Below are 24981 nucleotides of genomic sequence, written 5' to 3' on the forward strand. Positions count from 1 at the left end.
TTCATGAACATGAGTGTACAATATTAGAACACACTCTGAAATATATACACACACACATATGAAGCACTAATATTATGTTATTAAATTTAAAAAATTAAAATAAGACCAAATTCTGATTACTTACTAATTAAACTTTGTTTGTTTCAAATAGAGTTCTACACTATTCAACAAGGAAAATGGGAAGGGAGGCCTCTTGCGGGTGCTGATAGGGTTGGAGGCCTTTTGTGTTTGACGTGTTCCCTGCTGGACCCTGCACAGCTAGTCTCAGGCAGGATGATCAGACTTGCCAGGCAATCTGTGTTTTCACAGCAAAGGCAAATTAGTTGTCTAGCAGAATTGTTATTTTTTTTTAAATCTCCATGTTTAGTGTGACTGCTTAGGATTATAAATTGAGAAATGTACTTTCATCAAAAAGAGAGAGCAGTATCAGGAGACTGCTACCACTAAACACTTCCATTAGCTGTAAACCTGACATTTTATATTATCATAATCTCACTAGGACCTACTTGTCATCCAGCAATTACACTCGGTTTACTTCAGCCCTGATGGTCTCATATTTATTCATGAAAGTTCTTTCAGTTACATTGTCAACTTGTGCTACCAACAAAATGCTTTGACATACTAAATAACTTTCAATCAAGGACTGATTTTAGAGTTTACTTCACCCATTACTCCCCCTCCCATTGTCTTCTGTCTGATTCCAGGAGCATTAAGTTTTGAACACTGAATGAAATAAATTTATAAGCTACTGGATTGGATCCAGTTTTTAAAATACATGTGAAAAATGTGTCCCCAACCTAACTTTTATTTCACTATCTATTTATTACTTAACTCATATCATAGTAACTTTATTAAAAGGAACCTGTTAGAACTATAAATATTACCATAGTTATTTGCAAAGCTACCTGAAAATATTATCTTTGAAATTAGATTTCCAAATTAAAATCTACATGTTAAAAATGGTAAAGACAGCTTAACTGAATTTACTGATCTTCTTTATCAATATATTATAACTATAAAATGATACATAATGTGATATATTAGAAACTCCAGCTGAAAAGCAAATTTGTTACATAGATAAAACCATAATATAAATTATATTAAAGACAGCAATAACGACTTTCCCATGGGAAAAAGGTATACGAAATTAACCTTCATAGTACAGTTCAGGACATTTTAAATGATAATATTATTAATTTTTCCTAGTTTATTTATGATTCTCATGTTAAAGTCACTGGTAAAAGTGTCTTATCATTTGCAGGTCATCTTATTTTAATATTTCAATAGCACTCCAGAGGGTGTGGGTGGTCCTTTAAGGCCATTGGACACCAGCAATGTCCGGGCAGATGAGGCAGGCTTGATGTAGCAGTATTAGACCTGAGGATGTTCTCTAGGAAGGTCAGGAAGCCTTCTATAATTACTCATTAGCTGCCTGCAGCTGTGGCATCCATAAATTTATCAAAATCTTTCCAAACCTACTGATATGTCCAGTGTGACCATATTAGGTATTTAATTATAAAGGCAAAGAAGACTGGAGACAGGTAGGCTCAAGCAGAAGGCTTGTACAGGATTTGGAGCTCCGGTTGTGAGCACTGTGCATCGTGTGCCTCTACCTGGTGTCATGTGGTTGTCCCATCAGTTTCCACTTAGTGTTTCCAGTGCTGTGTGTGGGGGATAGTATTTTTATACTGCCTCCTCTTTCCAGGTGGTTCTGCTCTTAGCATGGGAGACAATGCTAACTACAACCCTTGCTCAGTAATAACAAAGAAAGAGCTGCAGAAAAACTGACGGTTTAGAAATTCAACCACCCATTTGTGATTAGCCATGAATTACATGAGCATTATAATATTGAAAAATGAAAGAATTCCACAATGAACAATGAACCACAAAAGAGCAGAATAAAAACCATAGATGTGAAAAGCACAATTGTCCATTTTTGATTGGCTACAATTTATAATTTCATGTCAAGTATAGCACTAAAATACAGTTTGCTGCTCCATTATGCTCTTTAATGGCCTGCGGTTACTTTAGATTGCCACCTTTGGTGTGAGCCTTACTGCCTGTTATGGGGTAATGCTTCCTAATTTATGGAAAGAAAAAGTGATGGTGTGAGCTCCCTTTGAAGAAATTCCAGAGGCATTTCTATTTCAAAGAGGTCATACTCTACGGCACATTATACCATATGGATCCCTGACGTTTTTATGATCTTACATCTGAATGATGTCTTACTGCAAAGGAGTATGGACACGTTGTACCTCATAAAATGTTTACTTATAATAACTAAGGTTCAATGTGAAGAGAAAAAAGTTTGTAAAACTTCAGTCATAACTCAAGTTGGGTTCATGCCAAGGTGTAGATCCGTGAGGGTAGAGTTTCAGGGAATAGGGATTGTCCTTTGCCTCTTTCTGTTTTCATCTGCTTGTCTGCTCCAGCGTCTGAGCCCACAGTGGGGAGGATGCCCAAGAAATGGCCTCATGAACTGAGGATGAGACAAACCTTGAGAATAAGCCTGGCTTAAAGAAAACTGAAGCAACAGGACAAGGTCCTCATTCCTAAATCACCTTCATTAGCATGATCAAAACTTTATTTTGTAAGATTACAAAGTCATTTTCTTTGGGAAGTGCTCTGTATTCCCTTGCTTGGCAATAAAGAGAGGAGTCATGATATCCATCTACTGCAGTTATGTAGGTATAATTTTTCCTAGGGTCAGGAAGACAGACAAAATTAAGCCCGGTTGGTCCTGTGATGATTGAGATGTTGAATCTGACTTATTCTCTGTGATAAGAATAAGAAGTCCATGACATAGTACTTGAATGCATGAAGCCTTGTTCCCTATTTCTTCTACTTAGTTTGCCACGCTCTGTATTTGTACATATGTACAATTTTCTGCATATGGGAGGAGTTGGCTGGGAGTTTGGCTACTAAGACAGGTCATCACGTAAGTATTTTACTTCAAATTAGGGGTAAAACATGTATGGGCAAAAATTCAGTCCATCAAATAAAGTAACTTGAAAGAAATTATTTATCAGAGTAGGTATTAAAATTTTATTCATGGTCTGTACACTTAGATATATGCTTTTCTTGGACAGTAATGATGTCTATTTCTTTAATAGATGATGTGGTAAAAGGAAGCCATATAATTTATCATTCAAATAAGGACAACCTGGTGAGTGAAAGGAGAGCTATTAGTAATTATGCCAGGACAACACAGGGCAGGACTGTTCTAAACAAACTGGCATGCATAGTCACTGTAGGTAGTCTCATGGGTGAGCAGGCCATTATAAAATGTTTATCACATCAGAAACATGTGGTTGTAGTGATGACGCCATCATAGAGAGAAAGAATGGCAGGAGGAGGAGAGCAGTGAGGGCTTCAAGGTTAGCAATGGTGTAAATAGTCCAACATTCAGAATGTTAGCACACAAACCAAGAAAATGCAAGCCCTTCCTCTTGTGATTGCAGAGAAAATTAAACTCCTTCTTTCATGAGATCCATGGGGAAAGGACAGAGGAGGTAGAAGTATAAAATAGCATGGCTTATGCCGTAACTCAGCGGGGACTAGTTTCCTTTGCTTTCAATTTTAAAATTGAAAAGTAATGGGGACAGCAAGAAGTCAATTATCAAGAGAGGCTAAAACCAGAGAAAAGTGACGTTTATCTAAAAGTCTTGAGTAGAGAAGGGGGTGGGAAGATTTTTGCTCTTTTCTAGGAATTGCTGGTAATGCCAGAGGGTCAATGCTTAAATAATTAACACAAAATCCCAGAAACCCCATTGGTCAAAACTTCTTTTAGGATTTTTTGGGGCGGGCATAATTCTTTTATATGGAATTATGTTGGTACAAAAAATTCTTTTTGCACAGCTTCTCCAATAAAAACTAACTAGATTTTTGATAATTAAAAGATATTTAATAAGAGACATTCTTTGGATTAAATATCAATTTTTCACATGGAATGAGAAATTATTGGTCTAATTATCTAATTGTATTGAAACTATTGTCTATATTTACTACACGATTTCGCATGTTAAAATACTGATATTATTTGCTGTGTTGTGTAATGCAGCCTCTTTCAGAAATTGTTTTCCTATGATTTTCTTTGTCTCCCAATTTCACTATGAGCTTTGTATGAGCAGAGATGCTTTCTCATGGTTGTCCTCTTGTGGGTGCCCAGCAGAGTTCTAGATACATGCTGAGTGGTCCATGCTTTCTTGTTGATTGATGTGGAGCCTGAAGGTGCCACCTCTGGTTACTGGGCCTGATGCTCTTCCAGGTGGAAGAATCTTCCTTCTTTCTTCAGTCCCACCTCCTCAAGAGAAGACCTCATGGAGATGGGAGGTGTTTGTCGCTTTCTTCTATAAGCGTGGACTTGTCATGTTCTGTTTCATGGGATACCAGTATCCTATGGTTGTCGTTGTTAGTTTAAAATCACTACATTTCCCCCTAGGAATACATTTTTATTAAGATGTCCTGTGCCTGCACATTAAAATGTCAGCATAATCTAATTATAAGCCAAATGAGGCACAGCAGCATCTACATCACTTGATAAATTTCCATCATTTGCAGGGGATGGGTGACTTGAATCCAAACACTTCTTGACAGCCGTGATACAACAAACATTTTGTAGCTCTGTACAGCAGAAGCTCGTGGGTGGAGGTGCCTCCTTTTATTCAGTTACTGCAACCCAGTTTTGAATGTGAATTCCAAAAATCTCTGTAGCTTTTGGTCTGGTTGCAAGGAGGATACCATGAGATCACTACAGGCCAGGGAAAATGTCAAAGGACTTGGTTTAGATAGCATTGATCAGGATTCCTTTCCATACTTTCCCCGGTCCCACTGATTGTTCACTCAGAAAAAAAGCCCAGGGACACAAAAATAAATAGATACAAACCTAAATATTATGCATGTGATTCAAAGGAATAAGAAGAGGAGTGGTTCACAATCAATATTTTGAATATGGGCCTTTTGTTTGGATGCATACATCTCATGATCATTAAAAAAAACACTATTTGAGTATGATGAGTTTTCCCCCATTCATTAAAAAAAATTTGGGGGGTATTTTCTAAATATTTAAACAAGAGAATGAAACTTTTCATCGTTGGAAACCGGAAGTGAATGGAGGCCAAGGGCTGGTTTGTTCTTTCAAGACATTTGCATGTCCACACGCAGAGTAGACAGATCAGCTATCCAGGGACTGGAGAAAGTGGTACCATGCTTTTGTTTTTGTTTCCTTATTCTTCAGGGTAAAGCTTCCTAACCTTGACATGGGTTCCGTGTTTCATTCACACTCCATTTAGTGTTATGAAATAACGTGATCGAAAAGGATGGGAAAGAAAATGAGCTCGCCCTCTTTTGACTTCCTAAGAATTGTGACCCTGAAAACACTGCTGTAACCTTAGAAACATTAGAGAGATTGGTGATAACAAGAAGTGTGTGTGGGGGGGCATGAGCACAGTGGCAGCAGCAGTGACATAGGAGGGGCACTGATGGTCTGATGGGGGCAGAGGGCACGAGGTGGGGAATCAGGATGTCTGTTGTTCCTGTGGCTGTGGAGCCATGGGGATAAAGTGCTCCCATAGGAAGACTGGAAAAGAAAGGGCAGGTTAAGGTAGACTGCTTTGCTTGGTTTATTACAGGTGAGGAGCAGAAAGGCAATGAACAGAAACAGCATTGCAGCGGCTAGATAAAGAAATCAGAATTCTTTCTGGGTTGAAAAGAAGGTCAAGACAATTTCGGCTTGGAAAATAAGGGACACAATAGTATTAGGGCACCATAAAAAGAAGATGGAATAAATACCAACATTGCTTTTGCCCTGGATAATAAAGCCTTGCATTGGTTTGGAAACTGCAAAAGGATGGAAGCAGATGACTAATGAAGGGACAAAAACAGGCGGAAGCATTTCTGGATGCTTCCTAAATGTAATAAAAAAACTAAACAGCCCTGGCCGTTGTGCCTCAGTTGGTTGGAGCGTCATGCCGTGCCCCAAAAGGTCACAGGTTCAGTTCCTGGTCAGGGCACATACCGAGGTTGAGGGTTCCATCTCCAGTTGGGTGTGTACAGGTGGCAACTGATTGATGTTTCTCTCTTGTATCTATGTTTTTCTCTCCCCCTCTTTCTTCCCCTCTCTCTCTCAAATTAAAGCACTAAACAAGCCATGGGCTCAGAGCGAGATTTTAATCCTGTAATGCATTTCTACCTTCCCTGTTAGAACTTCTGCTGTGCCTTGATCTCCATTTCTTTATACTCATTCTTCTTATTTCCTCAATCTTGTGAGAGCAGGGCATATTACTCATTTTTTATATCTCCCCATCGTGCCGAGAGTAAAGTATTCAATGAATACTTGGTTACTGAAGCATAAAAGGTATTAAGAACTGTCCTGAAATCTTTTCAATTTTTTTTCAGTTTAATGAACATTAATACTCTGAAATTATACCCTATACTATCTAGCTAAAAGTAACCACTTTATTCTTATTCTATCACTGCAAAGTCATTCTAACTATACAATCCTTCAAAGGCATTTCAGTTGTTTATCCAAAAGAGGAAGAATGAAATACATAGCCAAGTATTTAAAAAATTTGATGAAAATAATTGCTCAATGGCCTGCTGTCCTAACTATTTTACCCACCAACATTATTTTTACAAAGCGTTGAAGAGGAGGGGGAGAAGGTATTATGTCTACTTTCCCCCTACCAGCTGGGTGCATAATTCTTGGCTCCTGTGCTCATCAAAGAGCAAGCAGACTTGAGCTCCTCTGAGATCACACACAATTTAAAACTTGCTGTTCATGCTTCAGTGATAAAGTTGGAAGGAAGACACTGGCAGAACAGCGAATCAAAGGAAATCAGTAGACCGTAAATAAGAGCACCAGGGACCAAACCCATTCCACTAGGCTAGGCTTCTCGATCCATCTACTCATGCTCATATTATGCTGTGTCTTTCCCTCACAGATTGTACATTCGTGCCCTTCAGATTCCTGTCCTCTAACATTTGGCAGAGATGACCTGTTAGAGCTGGTGGAAAGAGGCACGAGGAATGCATATGCAATATTAAAAACTTTTGTTGTCTAATATTTATAAAGTGCAATGAAATAATTTCAGAGGACCTTCAAATAGGATGTCAAGTGCACACACGATTAATTTGTTTTATGGCTGAACTTTCAAACCGGCTCCACTGCATTAAATGAGAAGCACAAGCCTCTGGTAGAAATAACTGGCACCTGGCTCTGGGCTGCTTTTGAAACCATCCCTTTCATGTCTGTGAGATGGAAGGGTTTGGTTAACATTTGCTCCCAGCCCCAAATTCTTCAGTGCCTGCATTCTAGGCTCTGAGAAAAATGTAAACTTCAGACTCAAGATCAGATTAAACATGAAAATCCCAAGCATTTCTTATTATTTGGTGCAAACAAAACTAGCAACCTCTTACGCCCCCTTCCCCATCCCAAATACATTCCTCATTTTCCTCAGTGGCAATGGTAAATAAAATTTAACCAAAAGCTATAAGTTTTTTCTAGAGTTGACAGCTTTTTTTTTTAAAAAGAGACGTTTAGATCAGCTGGCCCTACTTTTGAGACATAATTTGAATTTCAAAACATAAAATCACCTAGAGTTGACAGCTTTTTTTTTTAGAGACATTTAGATCAGCTGGTCCTAGTTTTGAGACATAATTTGAATTTCAAAACATAAAATCACACCAGATCATTTCAGCCTCAGTATAACTCCTAGCAGGGCTTCAGCTATTATTCATGTAACCCTTGTTTTAGGTGGCTTTCACTTACGCCTACTTTCATAAATGGCTCTAGATTTCTCGTAGAGCTCATATGGGTCAGGCTTCCTGGGGTCAAAGGCCTCTGTTGAGTCAGGAAAGGAGCTCCTGTGAAGAGCGGGTGGGAAGGGCAGGTTCTGCGGTATGGCCGGGGCAGATAAACTCGTCTGAGGACTGCCTTGATTCTCCCATCGGTCCATGATCTGGAAAGCGAAAAAGAATAGAGAGAATGATGGACATATTCTTTCTTGCTGTTTCCTTTGTTATGTACAACAATCCTCACCTTTAAGTTAGACTTTCTTGCCCTGTGGACTTTTCTCCCATGAAACATTTTAAATCTTTGGTACAAGTGCCTTGAGAGAAAGGATTCTATGTCTGTACAATAAAGTACCAGTTATAAATACGAGTGGTGCCTGAATTTTGAATGCAAACTTCTATAACCTTGTCACCTGTAGGCTGGTAATTTTCAGCAAATCACTTAATCTCTCTGAGTCTGTTTTCCCCTATAAAATAAAAGTTACATCCATCTCAAGATAATTTACGTGCAGGTACTTAGAAGTATATCGAACTGTTCCTTTTCTAATATGGTCCCTATGCATGACACTATTTTTACTGAAACAGAAGAAGATAAAATAGTCTGCACGTCTTCTTTTGACAGCTATACATATCCCAACAATCTCCTATTTTTGAATATTCAATCACTTTCCTTACAGTTTATAAGTAATAATACAACCATCCGGGATTTTTGAATTGTTCAAAGTCTTCTATGAAAAAAACACACCCCCCAAAAAACCCAAAGTCTTCTATGAAGCTTCATTTACATCTGCTGGTTTCTTCCCCCAAATATGGCTGCAGTTACTGCCACCACAATTTATTAAAGGACTATGGGACACTTGCCAGTTTCCCATGTTCTTCGACACACAGTAACTTCTTTAATCCTCACCACAGCCTTGTGAGGCAGATAAAGCAGGGACTAATGGCTTTTTATCAAGGGAAAAGCCAGGTTCACTGAGATCACCTATCGGCGCAACCAACTTCACCTTCATTCAATGGTCAACTGATTCCTCATTCAAACTTACCTTCTACTTTCCTGCTTTGTGTAAAAATTAGATTAGGTTACTCTCTTGCCTAAAATTCTGCATTGGGTCAGCATGGCCCTCAGGAGAAAGGCCAAACTCCCTAATAGGAAGTTAGTGGCTCCCCATGACCCAGATTCTGATATTTTTCTTGTATCTGCTGATGGTCTCTCCTCTCATTTCCTTTGGGTTCTCTCCTGCTTGTGAACCTTTGCACACTTTCTTAATTTCTCCTTCTACCTGCAATGTTCATCAATTTTTCTGCTCTTCCAAATCCCTTCTTCATTTTATCTGGCCATTAGATTCAGATGAGGCATCTCCTCTTGTAGGAGATGTTCGCCGATCATTCCTGATCTGGTTACATGTCCCTCCTGGGTGTTCTCACAGCACTCTCTCCTACCCTCTCACCACTCATCATGCCCAACTGTAATTGCAAGTCTCCTCAAATAGATCATGTTGGGGGAAGAGCCTGCAGGGGATGCAGATTTTCTCATTGTTATATTACAACACAGAGTAAGCCAGAAAATGTTGTCAAAAAATATGGCCATTTGTTCTTTTTTCAAAACTAGTTTTGATACACACTATTTTAAGTTTGACAGAATTATAACTCTGTCCCCTACTGACAGCCCTGCTTTTGTTTTCACGCTGGTTATATTTTGGTGAGGGCTTCGATGCCAGCTCTCACCTATCAGTGATAAATATTTTAAAGATGTGAGATACCATGTACTGTACAGGTCACTGTGTAGCACAAAGGTTCCTGTGACCTGCTCACCTAACTTGGACTGTGGCAGGGGCCAGGTGAACCAGCAAATTAGGAAAGAAATGGGTTACCCAAACTCCTTTCAACAAATAAGGTTGGTAAGATTGGTGCTATGATCTAAATGTTTGTGTCTCCCCAAAATTCCTATGTTGAAATCCTAACACCCAAGGTGATGGTACTAGGACATGGGGGCTTTGGGAAGTGATTGTTCATGATGGTGGAGCCCTCATGAATGGGATTATTGTCCTTATAAAGGAAACCCCAGAGAACTCCCTAGTCCCTTCTGCCAGGGAAGGTGACAGAAGAAAGACGGCCATCTAGGAAGTGAGCTCTCACCAGACACTGAATCTGCAGGTGCCAATGACAGAAGAAAGATGGCCAGAAGTGAGCTCTCACCAGACACTGAATCTGCAGGTGCCTTGATCTTGGACTTCCCAGTCTCCAGATCTGAGAAAGAAATTTCTGTTGTATGTAAGCCACCCAGTCTTTGGTATTTTGTTGTAACAGTCTGAAGGGACTAAGACAAGTGGCTTCATTTTCATTTGTTTTCTATATGTGCCACCGACAAAGACTTCATTTGAACAAAGTTTCTGTAGCTAACAAAGATGTAAAACCCTTAGTCGAGTTCAATTCCCTAATTTTAAAAATAATCTCTAGGACTGCAGAGAGGTCTAGTAGCTGTCAGTGACAGACCCTGGGTCAGAACCATATATGACTGAATGCTTTTTTACATAATAATACATTGAAAAGAATAATTGGTAAATTTGCTTAGAGTTTTAGCTAATTATCTCCCTTTTGACCCCATTTAGTAAAACTCTTTAAATCCAAACGTCATAATTCATTTGATAGTAAAATTCATCGAGGATGCTATTCTGGGTTCTTTTGGTCATCCATTCTGGTTGTCTTTGCCATCATGGGAAGACCCACATTTGTGGTTAAAGGCATATTCTTTTTTATTTTTCACTTTGACCTTAGGCACCACTTGATGCATTCTGGCTGCGACTCCCCCCCTCTTGTCCCCAAATATAAAATATTAAACTCTAAAAAGTAAATAGATTAGAAACGTGGTCTGAGAAGCTGTAGCATCACACTTATCATCATAGAGAACTCTCTAGCTCTTTCTCCCATCTTTCAGTCAGGGCTAGCCGAGACCCACAGAAGTTTTGCTGGTATATGTATTGTTCATGTACAGTCAATGCAGCAAACATGCTTCAGGTGAAATATTAGCATTTGTAAAATAATTCTTAAAACTACAGAACAAATAATGCTTTGGGCACTGTTTGGGAAAGCTTCTGTGGCAGATTGACAAATTCTACAATTTCGTTAGCACAGAGATGGGGGAATTAGTCAAGAGTCCAGTTGTAAAGCATTCACAACATCTTGCTGGGACATTCATCAACCCTCAAGTCACTCAGCCAGGGTTCTTAAAAGACTGTAGAGCAGAAAATCACCATGCCTATGAAATTATAGAAACAGCAGACTTACAGTCCTACAACCCAACCCCCAAATTGAGTTATTAGTTGCCTGCCACACAGAAGGTCACCCCTGCTCACTGGGGCTGTGGTGCTGAGCTGACCATCTTTTGAAGGGTGCTCTCCGTTGACTTCTCCCTACTTTCTTAGACAACCTGGTCTCTGGACTTTTGCTTTCCAGCTGGGACTCTCTGTGCTCACTGTTCCTCTCAACCTTCATGAACCTAGATTCTCATCCTGTCCTCTTGCCCAGGTCATGGCCTCACTGGCTCTTCCTGGCAGTAACCTGTCTGGAGCTGTGCTAGTGGCCAGGCTTCCTCTCAATAAGGCTTCTGCTTGGGCCTTGTCCAATCCCAGTGGGGTCCATACTTAAGCTATGTATAGACATCTCACTAGAGTAAGGAAAAATGGAAACAGCTGTTTTCTATATCTGGGAGAAGACTTTTATCTCTGCTGCCCTTGGTGAATGAATGAATGCCTGACTGTATGAGACAGTGGTCACATAAATATTAGTGGACAGAGTAGACATACAGTCGATAACAGGGCATAAAACAGTAGAATGAAAAAAACCAATCATGGTGGGCTACTTTTTAAAACCCTACCTTCTGATTCTAGGGTGCACATTGGGAGGAGAGGGCTTGTGAGTAAGTGCAGGTCCTCTGCCAAACCTCATGAAATACTCTGTTTGCTTCTTGTAGAAGCTGGGGTAGTCTAAACATACCTACTCACTATTTTAGGGCAGGGCTGGGAGATGAAGGCATTTGGCTTGATTTTGTATCTGAAATACGAACTTGGATCCCTTCAAGGTAAAGAGAACAAGAGCTCACTACAATTAGTGTATTACTTGTTAGATGGGAAGTGGCTATCTTGATGTGGATTGGTTTAAGATGTGGATCAGTAGGACAGAGAGTGAGTGACACAGTACCAGGAGGAGGAGAGAGTGTATAAATCCATATACTATGTGTATATATTTATATCTTTGTTTAAATGAATACTTATTAAACTATGTTCTTTCATAAAGTGATTAAATCATTGAGTTTATGCATAAAAGGTCTGATGTATAGGATGACTGTAGTTTATACTTAGAACTCAACAAGTAGAGGCTCTGTTTTAAGCACCTTACATGGATTAACTAATATACTTCACAACTACCATGAGCGGGGTATTATTATTGTCCCCCATTGTACAGATCTAGAGCTTGAGATACTGTGAGCTTAAGCAGCACGTTGTAGGTCACAGAGCTAGAAGCAAAAATTGCACCCAGGCAGGATGCCTTGAAAGCCAATACCCTAAATCACCTACCATACTGCCCCTTATTATAGTCCTCAGTCTAAAGAACTTATGACAGTTACATAGGGGACATTAAATGTACAGCCAATCTATCTTCACTCAGCCTGGCCCTAGGACCTGAAAATCCAAGCTTTAACTCTTGTATGGGTGTATGGGTTCAGGATTAATTATAAATTGAGTTCTATAAAACCTTTTTTGGAATTATTGACTATGGATGTAATTACTTAATGACAGAAAATGCTGCAATTATGCCAAATGGTATAATTTGTATAAAAGGGATACATATAAGAAAATCACTAAATTGCATAAATTGTAGCACCATGATGAGGTTGCAAGGTTTCTTGTTACATTAGATAAAGGTGTGTATAACCACGGAGTACAGATTTAAATTTGGTGATGAAAGGAAGGAATTACTTAGATTTTGGCCAAGATAAAACAAATTTCATTTTAAACATTTTAAAATACATCTTTCAAAATCATATCATCACTAAGTGGTTTACTAAGCCCCAATAGGTCTGGTTTTTCCATCTGATATTCTCTGTGGCCAGATGAGCCAAATCCAAAACAAGGACATGCTTGGTGAGGATGCTCTGTGGCCCTGACACTGTCAGTTCCTTTTCCAGCTCTGTGGCTGCCTCATCTCTCTTTGAGAGAAGCCTTGTGCTCAGGCATATTAGGGGCTCAACAACACTTTATTTTCACATCTTCAAACCATTTTCAAGACATGTTATTTAATTAAGCCAGTTATTACACTTGAAAAGTATGCAAAATTATATTATCTCCATTTCTAAAATGAGAAAATCAAGCAGTTAAATATTCCCTCAGTAAAAAAAATAAAAGAAGCATAAAATTAACTCAAGAATTCCCTACTCACTGGCCACACTAGGGGCACTTTCTTCAGAGTTGATTACTGTCAGAGGAAAGAAAAGAAGTAGGTAGAGGATGTGATTCCCTGAGTGTTTGCTACAGCTCTCTTCCAGTCCTGGGTTTTACACATTCCAGTCAGGGTATTCTAACACATAAAATGGGATCCTGGAAAACCAGTCCAAGCTTTTGGGACTTGGACAATTACTAGTTTCAATCTAATAGCAAATAAAGATCATTTCTAATTGCATAGTCAACTTGTTAACCAAGCCTTACACAAAGATTACTGAGTCCATCAGCCTTCTACACTGGCATGATAGATCACCAGTGTCTGAAGAAGATTCAGAAGTACGCCTTTGAGTGATTGTCAGGTTTGGTCACACACACACACACACACACACACACACAGCTCTGTGTACATTAAAATGTAAATATAAATATAGAAATATATACAGAGCTAAATTTCTTCTGGAACCAATTTAATTTGCAGGTAAAGATCTTTGGGCCTGTAATTTGCATTGTTTCTAAAAATTCCATGTTATCAAGATGATAGTATTTCTGACAGGGGGGGAAAGGTTTCTAAAGTACTTTCAGTACACTTCAATGAATAGTGTTTATGCTCATTTTGTAAGTATACTTATTAAAACACAGGCAGCAATGCCTTCATAGGAAAATAAGATGAAATATTTGTATTTGTGGGGCAAATACAAGACATAGGGACACAGAAGATTTGTTTTGACATCACAGAATCTCTGAAGTCGAAGCGATTTTGAGGTCACCCAATCACCAACTCTTGCTTAATGGGATTATAATAATAACTAGAAGTAAAGGAAGAAGCATAATAATTCCAACTTACAGGCTTTGGAGATTTCCATGGAGAAAAGAAACCTGTAATAAAGAAAACAATATTTGAACTTTGAAAATATACCCTACTACCACTTATGGGTGGCATGATATTAAAATAACTGTGAGTCACTTTAAATTAGTTAACAGCAAACAATAATAACCACAAAAAATTCTAACTTTTATAGGACTGACTGTTCTCCCACTGAGATCTTCTCTAGAGCAGATATCTGTTTTATTATCCTAACACCTTAGTGTGAGCACAATGTTCTGCATGAAGAAGCAGCTCTAAGTGTTTGTTAATTGACTCAGCCATGTAACATCAAAGCCATCTTTTTTTTTCCAACTTATTGAGTCCTTTCTATTACCACAAATTGTATGGCAATTGGACTGACTCTGTGATCCAAATGACCATTAAGGTAATTAAAAGTAAAGGACAGATTAATTCCCTTTTCTTTTTTCCTTCATTATTATTTTATCATATGGTATTAGTTTAAAAAAATGGTAGTAAAAACATAATGGAAGTAGTGGTGGAGAAGGCTGCTATATATTGGCCCTAGCAAGCCAAAACATAATCTAGTGTACAAAAGTACTTTCTTTTCATATCATATCTTCCTTCTTTCAACAAGTTCACTCACTGTAATGTTAGGTGGCAAATGATAAAATGCCCAATAATAAATGAAATACTGAAACTATGTCACGTACATATAGTATGTTATCATAAAACTTGGAATGGTACAAAATGGGAATATTTGAAAACTATAACCCATTTATAGGAAATGCCTACAGAAATCTGAACATGTAATTATCTAGATGCAGAAGCAATCCAATGCAGGCAATACATAAATACTGCTAATTGCATCTCAATGCACTATTGTGAAGAACTTATGCTTCATTTTATGAAAAGAGTGAAAGTTAATAATCCACCATGTCTCTTAGCTTTCCTTGGATTTATTTATTTATTTATTTATTTTCAATCCTTACCTGAGGATATGTTTTTATTAATTTTAGAGAGAGAGGAAGGGAGAGAGAAGAACATTGATGTGAGAGAAAAACATCAATTGATTGCCTCTCCTACTCACCCTACTGGGGATCAAACCCACAACTAGGTATATGCCCTGACTGGCAATTGAAGCAGCATCCTTTAAGTGTATGGGATGATGCTCCAACCAACTCAGCTACCTGGCCAAGGCCAGAGTTAAATTTAAAATTAAAGTGTAATAGCCATCTTACTAAGGAGATTGGTAGAATTAGTTCACTTTCTCACATACTCTGTATGTTCTTACCTCTCTTTCCAACTAATGAAAAAAAAAATTCTGTTCAAAGTCTAGTTTGATTAATTTAATTACAAGGATTTAATCACATCCTTTTTGGTAATATCTTAGAGTAAAAATTATAGATAAATAAGTACATTAATCACCTTTGATTCATTCTATAAAATGACAATTAAAGCAATTTGACTACTAACTATAAAGTGAAAAGTTTTGTAATTTATTGGACAATTACACATTATTTTCTGCAAAGGATAACATTTATTTGCTGTTTCATGGAATTGCCAGTAACGGTTCTTTTGAGAAATGACACCATTTATACATCCTCACAATGCCAAAACATTCAATTATTTCTTCTACTTTCTTTGTGTTATGACCTCCCTGGAGGGCCCGACAGGTTTTGAGTGTTACTATTTTACATTTGTTCTGGGCTGGGAGTTTCTTAGACTTTGATATAGATGTATTGAAAATGGTTCCTCTATTATGGAGCTCTCATCTCCACTTAGGACATTATCTTAAAAGATGATTATTTCTTCTACAGAATATGTGTAATCATCTGAGCCCTCCTTAAGCAGTCAGGGGTTAGCAGAACTAAAATGGGCTAAAGGGACACTGGTTAAGATCAGACGAGGAGAGAGGGAGGTTTAATTTGACCAGCTGTCATCATAGGCACTTTGGTTTCCAGTCCTTTTAAGGCTGTTTCATTCCATCTAACCTCACGCCATTGGCATGACCCAGGACTCCTTCACCGCGCCCATTATGGCAGTTTTTGGAGCCCTTCTAATGCTGAGTTGTGCCGAAGAGGCTTTTTTCTGAGTCATTGTCAAAAAAAAAAAAGCTGCTTGCTATGGAGCAAGTAATTTTAGGTAGTAAGAAATTGTATCAGAATAGATACAATTTATACAATATAAATAACTTATGTGATCCTTCGTGTTTCTCTGGAGAAGCATCAGTCATGCTATAAACATTTAAATTATGATGAATAGAAAACATCTATTTCGGATATACTCAATTTGGCCTTATTAAGCCAGAAGGTCAAGTTTTCTACATGATTAAACTCCAATTTTCTGCTCAACTTCATTGGAAGAGCTACAGAAATACTGTAATAGTGTGGGTCAAACTATTATATATTATAAATGTGCAATAATTTTTGTAGGGATGGCTCCTCTAGGAGTATATTCCAATCAACATTAAAATCTCCTAAACAAAATAAAAAATTTTAAATCCTTATTTCTGCAGTTTTTCTTTTTCTGAAATCATTCTGGTTGCAGATAGGTCACAGAAGCAAGATCGGCTTGGTTTGTTGAGACAATTATTTTTGGGCTCCTCACCACCCATCTTCATAGGAAACAGGAAGAGGGATCTAGTTATCTTCTTCTTAAGCCTTTCAGAGCTAACAGTCTCTTTATAAAACTAAGTTCAGAGAAAAAGAGTTTTTAAAAACAAAAAAAATAATAGCTCTTTTATGTTTTAGTTTATTTCTGGCCTTTGTTTCCCCTACTTCTAAACTTCTTTATAGTGGCCCATGTTTTCCATACTGATCATCGATTGGTGTGTATACAAATATAAAGACATTAATCCTGATTCTTAAGACAACAAAAGTTGAGGACCCTGAGGTATAGTTATAAGCTAATTGAAACATGAGCAGAACATTAAAGGAAAAAATAAAATGGAAATATTTGGATGCAGCTAATAAGAACATTTAGATGCATTTAATAAAAAAGGATAAAATTGGCTCTGGCCAGTTTGGTGTATGATAGTCTCATAGACCAAAAGTGGGTTTAATTCCAGAGCAGGGCACATACTAGGTTACAGGTTCCATCCCTGGTCTGGGAGTGTACGGGAGGCAACTGTTCTATGTTTCTTTCTCACATCTCTCTCTCTCTCTCTCTCTTGCCTTCCCTCCCTCCCATTCTATGTTTCTTTCTCACATCGATGTCTCTCTCTCTCTCTCTCTCTCTCTCTCTCTCTCTCTCTCTTTCCCTCCCTCCCTCCCTCCCTCCCTCCCTCATCAATAAAGACATACCCTCAAGTGAGCATTTAAAATAAAAAAAGCACAAAATTGAATTAGATTTCTAAAAATCTGTCTTCTTTAGAACCCAAAATAAAACTAAAATATATTTTTAAATTGTGCACCTAAAAGCACAGTGAGATGGGTAAGGAAATAGCAGCACAATGCAAATAGACAAGAAATGCTGGTATTTAAGAACGGAGAAAACAACAATGAGTTCATGTTGAAATTTCAGTTCTACATGTCAACTAAATACAATTTTTAATAAACTATAAGAACATGGTTGCAAGATATATTATAAAGTACCCAGTTAAATTTGATTTTCAGATACTGAATAATTTTTTAGTATAAGTATGTCTTATATACTGTACTAGAGGCCCGATACACAAAATTCGTGCAAGGGTAGGCCTTCCTTCCCCTGGCTGCTGGCACCGGCTTCCCTCTGGCACCCGGGACCTGGGATTCCCTTGCAGCTCTGGCTTCGTCCGGAAGGACACCCGGAAGGATGTCTGGTCTAATTAGCATATTATGCTTTTATTATTATAGATGAGACATATTGCGATAGGAAGTACATAAACATTTTTTAAAAATATATTTTATTGATTTTTTACAGAGAGGAAGGGAGAGGGATAGAGAGTCAGAAACATCGATGAGAGAGAAACATCGATCAGCTGCCTCCTGCACACCCCCCATTGGGGATGTGCCCGCAACCAAGGTACATGCCTTGACCAGAATCGAACCTGGGACCCTTTAGTCTGCAGGACAACTCTCTATCCACTGAGCCAAACCGGTTAGGGCAACATTTTTTATCTGAAATGAATTTAACTGGAAATTCTGTATTCTAATTTGCTAAAATCTGACTACCTATTCAGGTAACATTTTATATGTCCCGGGCAATGATTTAAAAATAAAAACACTGGCCCTGGCTGGTTTGGCTGAGTGGATAGAGTGTCAGCCTGCGGACAGAAGGGTCCCGGGTTTGATTCTGGTCAAGGGCACATGCCTGGGTTGTGGGCTCAATCCCCGGTATGGGGCATGCAGGAGGCAGCTGATCGATGATTCTCTCATCATTGATGTTTCTATCTCTCTCTCCCATTCACTTCCTCTCTGAAATCAATAAAAAAAATATGTATATAAAATAAATAAAAACACCATGTCCCAGGCAACCATTTGAAAATAACAACACAATAGTAATATATCTTGCAGATAATATTCATTCAAGTCAGTAAAATAAAAAAACAAAACACAAAACAAAACCCAGAAAATATTTAATATTTCCTTTTCTTACACCCTTCCATTGTTTGATTGTCCGGAATCTTGCTTCAGAGAAACAAGAGAACATTCCCTCTGCTAACCACACCGTTGGGTTGTGCTGGTTGCCTGTTCATCAGTAGCTTTAACTAAGATCTCACTTCACAAAGGCCCATTTTCAAATTGCTGATGACTGTTCAGTAATGTTGCTTTATCCCAAGAGGAATGTTCCACAGAGTAGCTCTTTTCAGAATCTACTTCTGACACATCATATCCAAAATGAAAAAATATCAATGTATTTACAGTAGCTTTGAAGGGAGAGCCCCTTTCTAGCATGCCTTTGTGAGTTACTTGGCAAGAATTTTTATTACTATTATTTACTTACACCAGGCAACAAAATAATGAACTTCCTCAAAACCAGTCCGATTCCAATAAGGGATCAAAATGCAATGAAGAGCAATTTAATTTCAGAGTCCCGTGATGATCAACTTGGAATAACACCAAGGCGGTTTTTTGAGATTTCTAAGAGTTTCCCCAAACAGAACTAAATCTTTCAACATGCCTCTATACTCCACTTTGATGCCGTTGTAATAACCTGGCTATTATTTAACAGGGAAGGAATGAAAGGGGAAACCAGACAATACAGGCAGGCCATTTGTACAGCTTGGTCAAAAAGCTGCATTTAGCCCTCTCCAAGTCTGTTCCCGCTGATCCATGGGGGAAGGGACTGGACCAAGGCAATTTAGACGCATGCCCAGTAAAGGTCTGAATGACATGGGAAGGTGCCTACCTGTCTGCCATAGATAGACCTGGGAACAAATTAGTGGCCAGGATGTGCATGGTCACTGCAAGCATTTGAAACCTGAATATTTAAACTTCCGAACAAGGTGAGTTCACTCTCTCTTCTGTCTCCGGTGAGGCTCTCCTGTGATAGGGGAGATGCACTCTCCACTGTCTACGTGGGTCATGGCCATGTTGGGCTCCACTCAGGGCCTAATGGGCTTTAATTTGGCCTGAATGCTGAACTACACCAACTGCAACATGAAACAGAAGCTCTGGATACTGGCCTTTCTGGCCCCTCTGGAACCCCAGCTGTACCTTTTCCAGGACTGGCTGAAGGGGCAGGTACTTTGGAATATGAGAAATGTAACTCCAGGCCAATAAAATCTTCCACAACCCATCCTCCATGGGGACTTCTGAAAAGGCTTATTTCAGTGGCGCCCCCAAAACCTCCACCTTGCTCCCATGAGCGACAAGGGAGTTTAATTCTCTGGTAACATCTTGATATATTGAACTCCCATTTGCAGAATGTGAAATGGTCTCTTCCTCACCTGAAGTATTTGCTACAACCGATGACTCTGGTTTTGAAGATTATCATTACGGTTTCAAGTATTTTAGAAGGGATTCTACAACTACTACTAAAAATGATAGAGATGCAGGGGAAACGATTTCTACTTCTCTTTTTCTTGAAGTCACAGAAAAGGAATAGGAATCATGATGAAATAAAGACATTTCACTGAAGATGTCCACAACCTGGGTTATTGAAAGCTGTGTTCTGTTTTGCTTAAAAAAAGAAGGAAGACAAAACAATGTGAATGTACTTAACACTGTACACTTATATATGGCTAATATGTGCATTTTATGTTCTGTATATTTTACTACGATTAAAATATAAAGCAATAAAAAAGAAAAGGACAAAGAAGAAAGGGGGAACAGGAGTACGCGCATATCATATGAGTGTGAGAGAAATTGGAGAAAGTGAGAGAGAATTTTTTCACAGACCCCATGGGATCTTGCGGGAGGACAGGACCCTCTCCGGCACATCCACACAGATGTCCACCTCTGAAGTTATTCTTCCTTATAAAAGATTGTAAGCAAAAAAGGAAACTCCTGTTCCTACTACATTTTTAAAAGTATTTCAGGGATCGTCAGAAACTCTTCCAATAGAGGAAATTTTTTAAAAAAATTTAATTTTAAAGTTTTCCAAAGGGGAAAAAAAGCCCCAGCATTTTAGAATCTCCGGTTAGGGCTAATTTGAAGGAGAAAAATACCACTAACACGCTTTAAGTTAAAGATCTTCCCATTTTCCCACAGCCTGGCAAATTTTCCATAAAAAATTCAGCCTTTGGTAAATGTAAGCCAGCAGGGTAATGAATTAATTTCCATTAAAACTAATTCAATGTTATTAACTTTTTTTTCTGGTTTTTGACTGATTCATGTATTTCTGATTAAAATTCATTAAATGGGCTAAACCCTGCAGTTCCTATAGACAATTTGTTTAAGCTCTTTGAAATCAGTAAAAGGGCAATTCTTCTTAATGAAACTGACCTGGGCCAAGAACCAACCTTCTATGAAGCCAGCGTGGAAGATTCACTGCTGGTGGTCCCCAAACCTCCCATCACCATGCTTCCACCAAGCACAATAGTCAATTTGCAAAGAAAGTGTCAAATTGGCTGCCATTTTTGGCCTGGAGAATCTGTTTTTATGTGGCTTTCTCTGCAATGCTTTCACAATGGTTCTTTCTGCATCTTTGAAATAGAAGTGTTTTTCTTACAGACACTACCAAGTGTTTTCAAATGGCCATTTCCCCTCGCTTTGTTCCTGGTGGACAGAATAATCAGACAATTTCAAGGAATCCAGATGAGTATGTAGAAAGGATAAGCCTACACATGTTGTCCTCTGATAACTGAAGCAGGCCCGGTGGAGGGCTTGAACAGGAGTAAAGGAATGGACTGGAAGAACTGTGTCAGGGAGGCTAAAACTCCGATTGAGGTTTGCAGAAAATATTAACAACTACAAAGGCCCTTTTTTTATGGCCCGAAGAGAGAAATGCTCTGTATGTTTAGGACACCCTGTGAACAGTTGGCAAAGAAAATGTAGAAGGGTATCAGTGCTTGCAAATAAAAATTCCAATTCTGAGAGTAATATTTTTTTTATAATGACGAATGTATAATGATGAATGATGAAGTATTTTTTTTTTATTTTGGGAAAAAATCTAGAAACATATTTAAAAAAATGGTTTAGGGAGAGAGAGGGAGAGAGAGAGATAGAAACATCAATGATGAGAGGGAATCATTGATCGGCTGCCTTCCACATGTCCCCTAACTGGGGATCAAGTTTGCAACTGGAGCGTGCGTCCTGACCGGGAATCGAACCAGTGACCTCTTGAGCCACACTGGCCAGGCATAGAAACATCTTTACGTAGTTTAAGACAGGTTAGATGTTTGTTTTGGTACTTTACATCAATATTAAAGGAATATTTATTGAGTTGTGAGTGTCTCCCAAGCACCGTGAATTACAGCAAAAGTGAAACCTTTGACCTTTCCTCCCAAATCTTTTCTTCTTTGGTCCCTATTTCGATATATTTCATTTGCCCCTTCAAGTTTTTAAGACAGGAACATGAAAGCCATTCTTAAAATCCCCCCTCTCTAACTTCCTTATCACCAAATTCTTTGTATTCTATCTCCAAAACCTATTTCCAATCCACTTCTTTCCATCTCCACAGCCATCATTGTAATCCCCCCCATTTCTTGCATGAACAGAGCAACAGCAAATTTGCTGATGTCATAGAATCTGATCATGCTTAAAATCCTTTATAGATTCCCACTCCATTTAGTGTAGAACACAAAACCTATATGTCCCTACATAAATTTCCCTCCCAAATATTGTTCCCTCCCAATTACTTATTCCCAAGACACCTCATGGGTTACTCTTCTGTACGTGTCAGCTGAAAACTACTCAGGAAAGATGTCCTTGACCTTTCACTAAATCAAAGTTCTCTATTATAATTTTTCATTGCATTCCATATTTTTCTTTATATGGCACCCATCACTATTTGTAATTATATTTATGAAATCATATACATAATCACATTTGTGAAATCATTAATTTAATGGCCATCTCCCCAACTAGAGTATAAATCCCATTTGGGGAGGGATCATTTCTACTTGTTCACAATGTACTCCCAGTACTTAGCACAATGCTGACACAGTAGATACTTTAATAGACACATTTGAATGAACTAATAATAGTAGTGAAGGGCGAGGAGAGTAGAAGAGACCAACTCACAAGAGATTTAGGAAAGCTGATGAGGCATGGTGATTGCTGGGGGTGGAAGAGTAGTATCATGGCGAAGGTAAAATCTATGAAGACTTCTGTCTTAGAACGTGGATAGATGGTGGTGTCATTAGCTGAAGTAAGAAATACAGGAAAGAGGCTCCTAGAGTGAAATCTAGCAAGTTAGGTTATGGGAGAAATGACTCTGAGGTGCTTTTGGGGAGCCTGGGTTCAAATGTAGTTTAAAATACATTTTGAAGTTTGAACCAAGGTGAGTTGGGTTTCAGTCATGTAGTAGTTGACTCTATTATCTGGTAGTCAGTAGAGGTATCAGGTTAGAGATCTAAAAAGTCGGGTTAAACTTAAAATAATGAAACAAAGTTGTGTAGCATGAAAAGAAAACTCCTTAGGATGTGCAGAAGAATGAAGTGTCTGAGAAGTAACAGAGAGCCAAGTAAAGGGAAAGGTTCAAGAAGCAGTAAGGGAATATATTCATAAAACAAGGCTTTCAGTGGTTCGTCCAACAGCAGGGTCACCAGTGGCCTCAGTGGAAGTAGTTTAATTGCCACAACAGATGCAGAACTCAGATTTCAGTGGGTTTGAATGAATGGGAGGTGAAAAAGTGGAACTAAGAAATGGCTATCAGGTTGAAGAGACAATGTCACAGTGGCTATGGGGGGTATGGTATAAACCCCATGAAGGGAAGCTTTCTTTTGGTATAAGCATGCTTACATTCAGATGAGAAGGTTCCTGAACAAAGACAGTGTCTAAAGATTCAGGAGGAAAGGGGATACTTGCTGAAATTATTTCATGAGACAAGAGAAGATGGCATTTAAGACATAAGGGAAGAAGTTAATCTTTTTTTTTGTTTGTTTGTTTGTTTTGTTTCTGGCACCCATGATCGGAATCGAACCTGGGACCCTTGGGTAGAAGTTAATCTTAATTGAAAGAGAAGAGCATCCAAGTCCTTATTAAGAGGCTGGGGCACACCCATATGGGGGACTAAAAGGCAGGGTGGGACTTTACCTGGGGGCTTGATAGAAATCCCAGAGCCCAGACCCATTGAATCAGATCTGTCATTTAACCAGATCCCAGGAGGGTCACATGCACAGGTGAGAAGTACTGCTCAAAGGATATTCTATTATTTGTAGATTTCATCTTGACTGATTCTTTTTTTCAGTTTCTCGCTTTCACTTCTTTAACCTTTTCATTTCTTCAACCATCAGAATATTTACCATAAGTGAGCCATGCCTCTCCCTCTCTGCAGAAGGGTTATAGGCCAAGCTCTTGGTTCACACATCATGTCCTTTCCCCGCCTCTAGTGACTCGGACAGCACCCCCACCCCCAGTTTGTCCTCGTATTTGAGATGCCCTATGAAGAACCAACAGCTTTACTGGTGGGATTGTGTCGTGCATGTGACTGCTGTTGAGATGAATAAAGCTTGAGACCTGCTGCTCTGTAACTGCAGAACTCCTCAACTTGACCTCTATATTGTTAGTTTCTGGCAGTATTAGTTTTACTTTTTACTGATTCTAATGAACATTTTCATTTTCTGGGGTAACCCCAAACCCCCAGATTTGTTTATTATGGCCTTTTTACTTCACCAAGCTTCACTTTGCCTGGTTTTTGCTTTTCAGGCTGCTCTGCTCACTTCTGTGTTTTAAATGTTACATCTTCTCACCTCTGAGGATTCCAAGCATGTTTTCTCAGGTTCCCCCCCCCGCCCCCCCTCATTCTCTTCCTCTTAATCTTCAAGGCTAATTGTACTTGTTCCTTTCTTACATGCTTACCTATTTTATTATAGGCTCTATGCTGGCCTTAAAACTTTTTTCATTCATTGAAAATGGGAAGATTTATCCAAGTCAGGCTCCTGGCCTCTGTGACGGCCCATTGGAGTGATGTGTGAAATAATACCCAGGTTGCCCTAGCCAGTTTGGCTCAGTGGATAGAGCGTCGGCTTGCAAACTCAAAGGTCCCAGGTTTGATTCCGGTCAAGGGCACATGCCTGGGTTGTGGGCTCGATCCCCAGTGGGGGACTTGCAGCCAATCCATGATTCTCTCTCATCATGGATGTTTCTATCTCTGTCTTCCACTCTGAAATCAATAAAAATATATTAAAAAATAATAATACCCAGGTTGGCTTTCACACAGCAGTGAGTGCACGTACAGCTTACAGCCAGACACCCATTGGCAATGGTGTCGCATAGCTCTGCTGGACAGTGGGGAGATCTTCTCTTAAAACAACTTCCTAATTCTGTTTGTTTGTTTTGAGGATAATAATTCTTGTTGTAAAAAATTTGAAATGGTTTCTACATACTTTCCCCCAAGGCT

The 24981-nt window shown here is 38.8% G+C and overlaps 1 protein-coding gene across 1 annotated transcript in view; it reads right to left on the bottom strand.

Annotated features, from left to right (window-relative positions):
- Positions 1-24981, bottom strand: part of MAGI2 (membrane associated guanylate kinase, WW and PDZ domain containing 2) — an 835146-nt gene that overhangs the window by 155337 nt on the left and 654828 nt on the right. The window contains exons 12-13 of the mRNA XM_014537030.1: positions 14074-14105; positions 7769-7958 (exon numbers count right to left, since the gene is read on the bottom strand). Coding sequence (XP_014392516.1) covers positions 7769-7958; positions 14074-14105 — 222 coding nt within the window. The remainder of the gene's footprint in view (positions 1-7768; positions 7959-14073; positions 14106-24981) is intronic.

Source organism: Myotis brandtii, unplaced genomic scaffold, assembly GCF_000412655.1.
Source record: "Myotis brandtii unplaced genomic scaffold, ASM41265v1 scaffold17, whole genome shotgun sequence".
Lineage (NCBI taxonomy): Eukaryota > Metazoa > Chordata > Mammalia > Chiroptera > Vespertilionidae > Myotis > Myotis brandtii.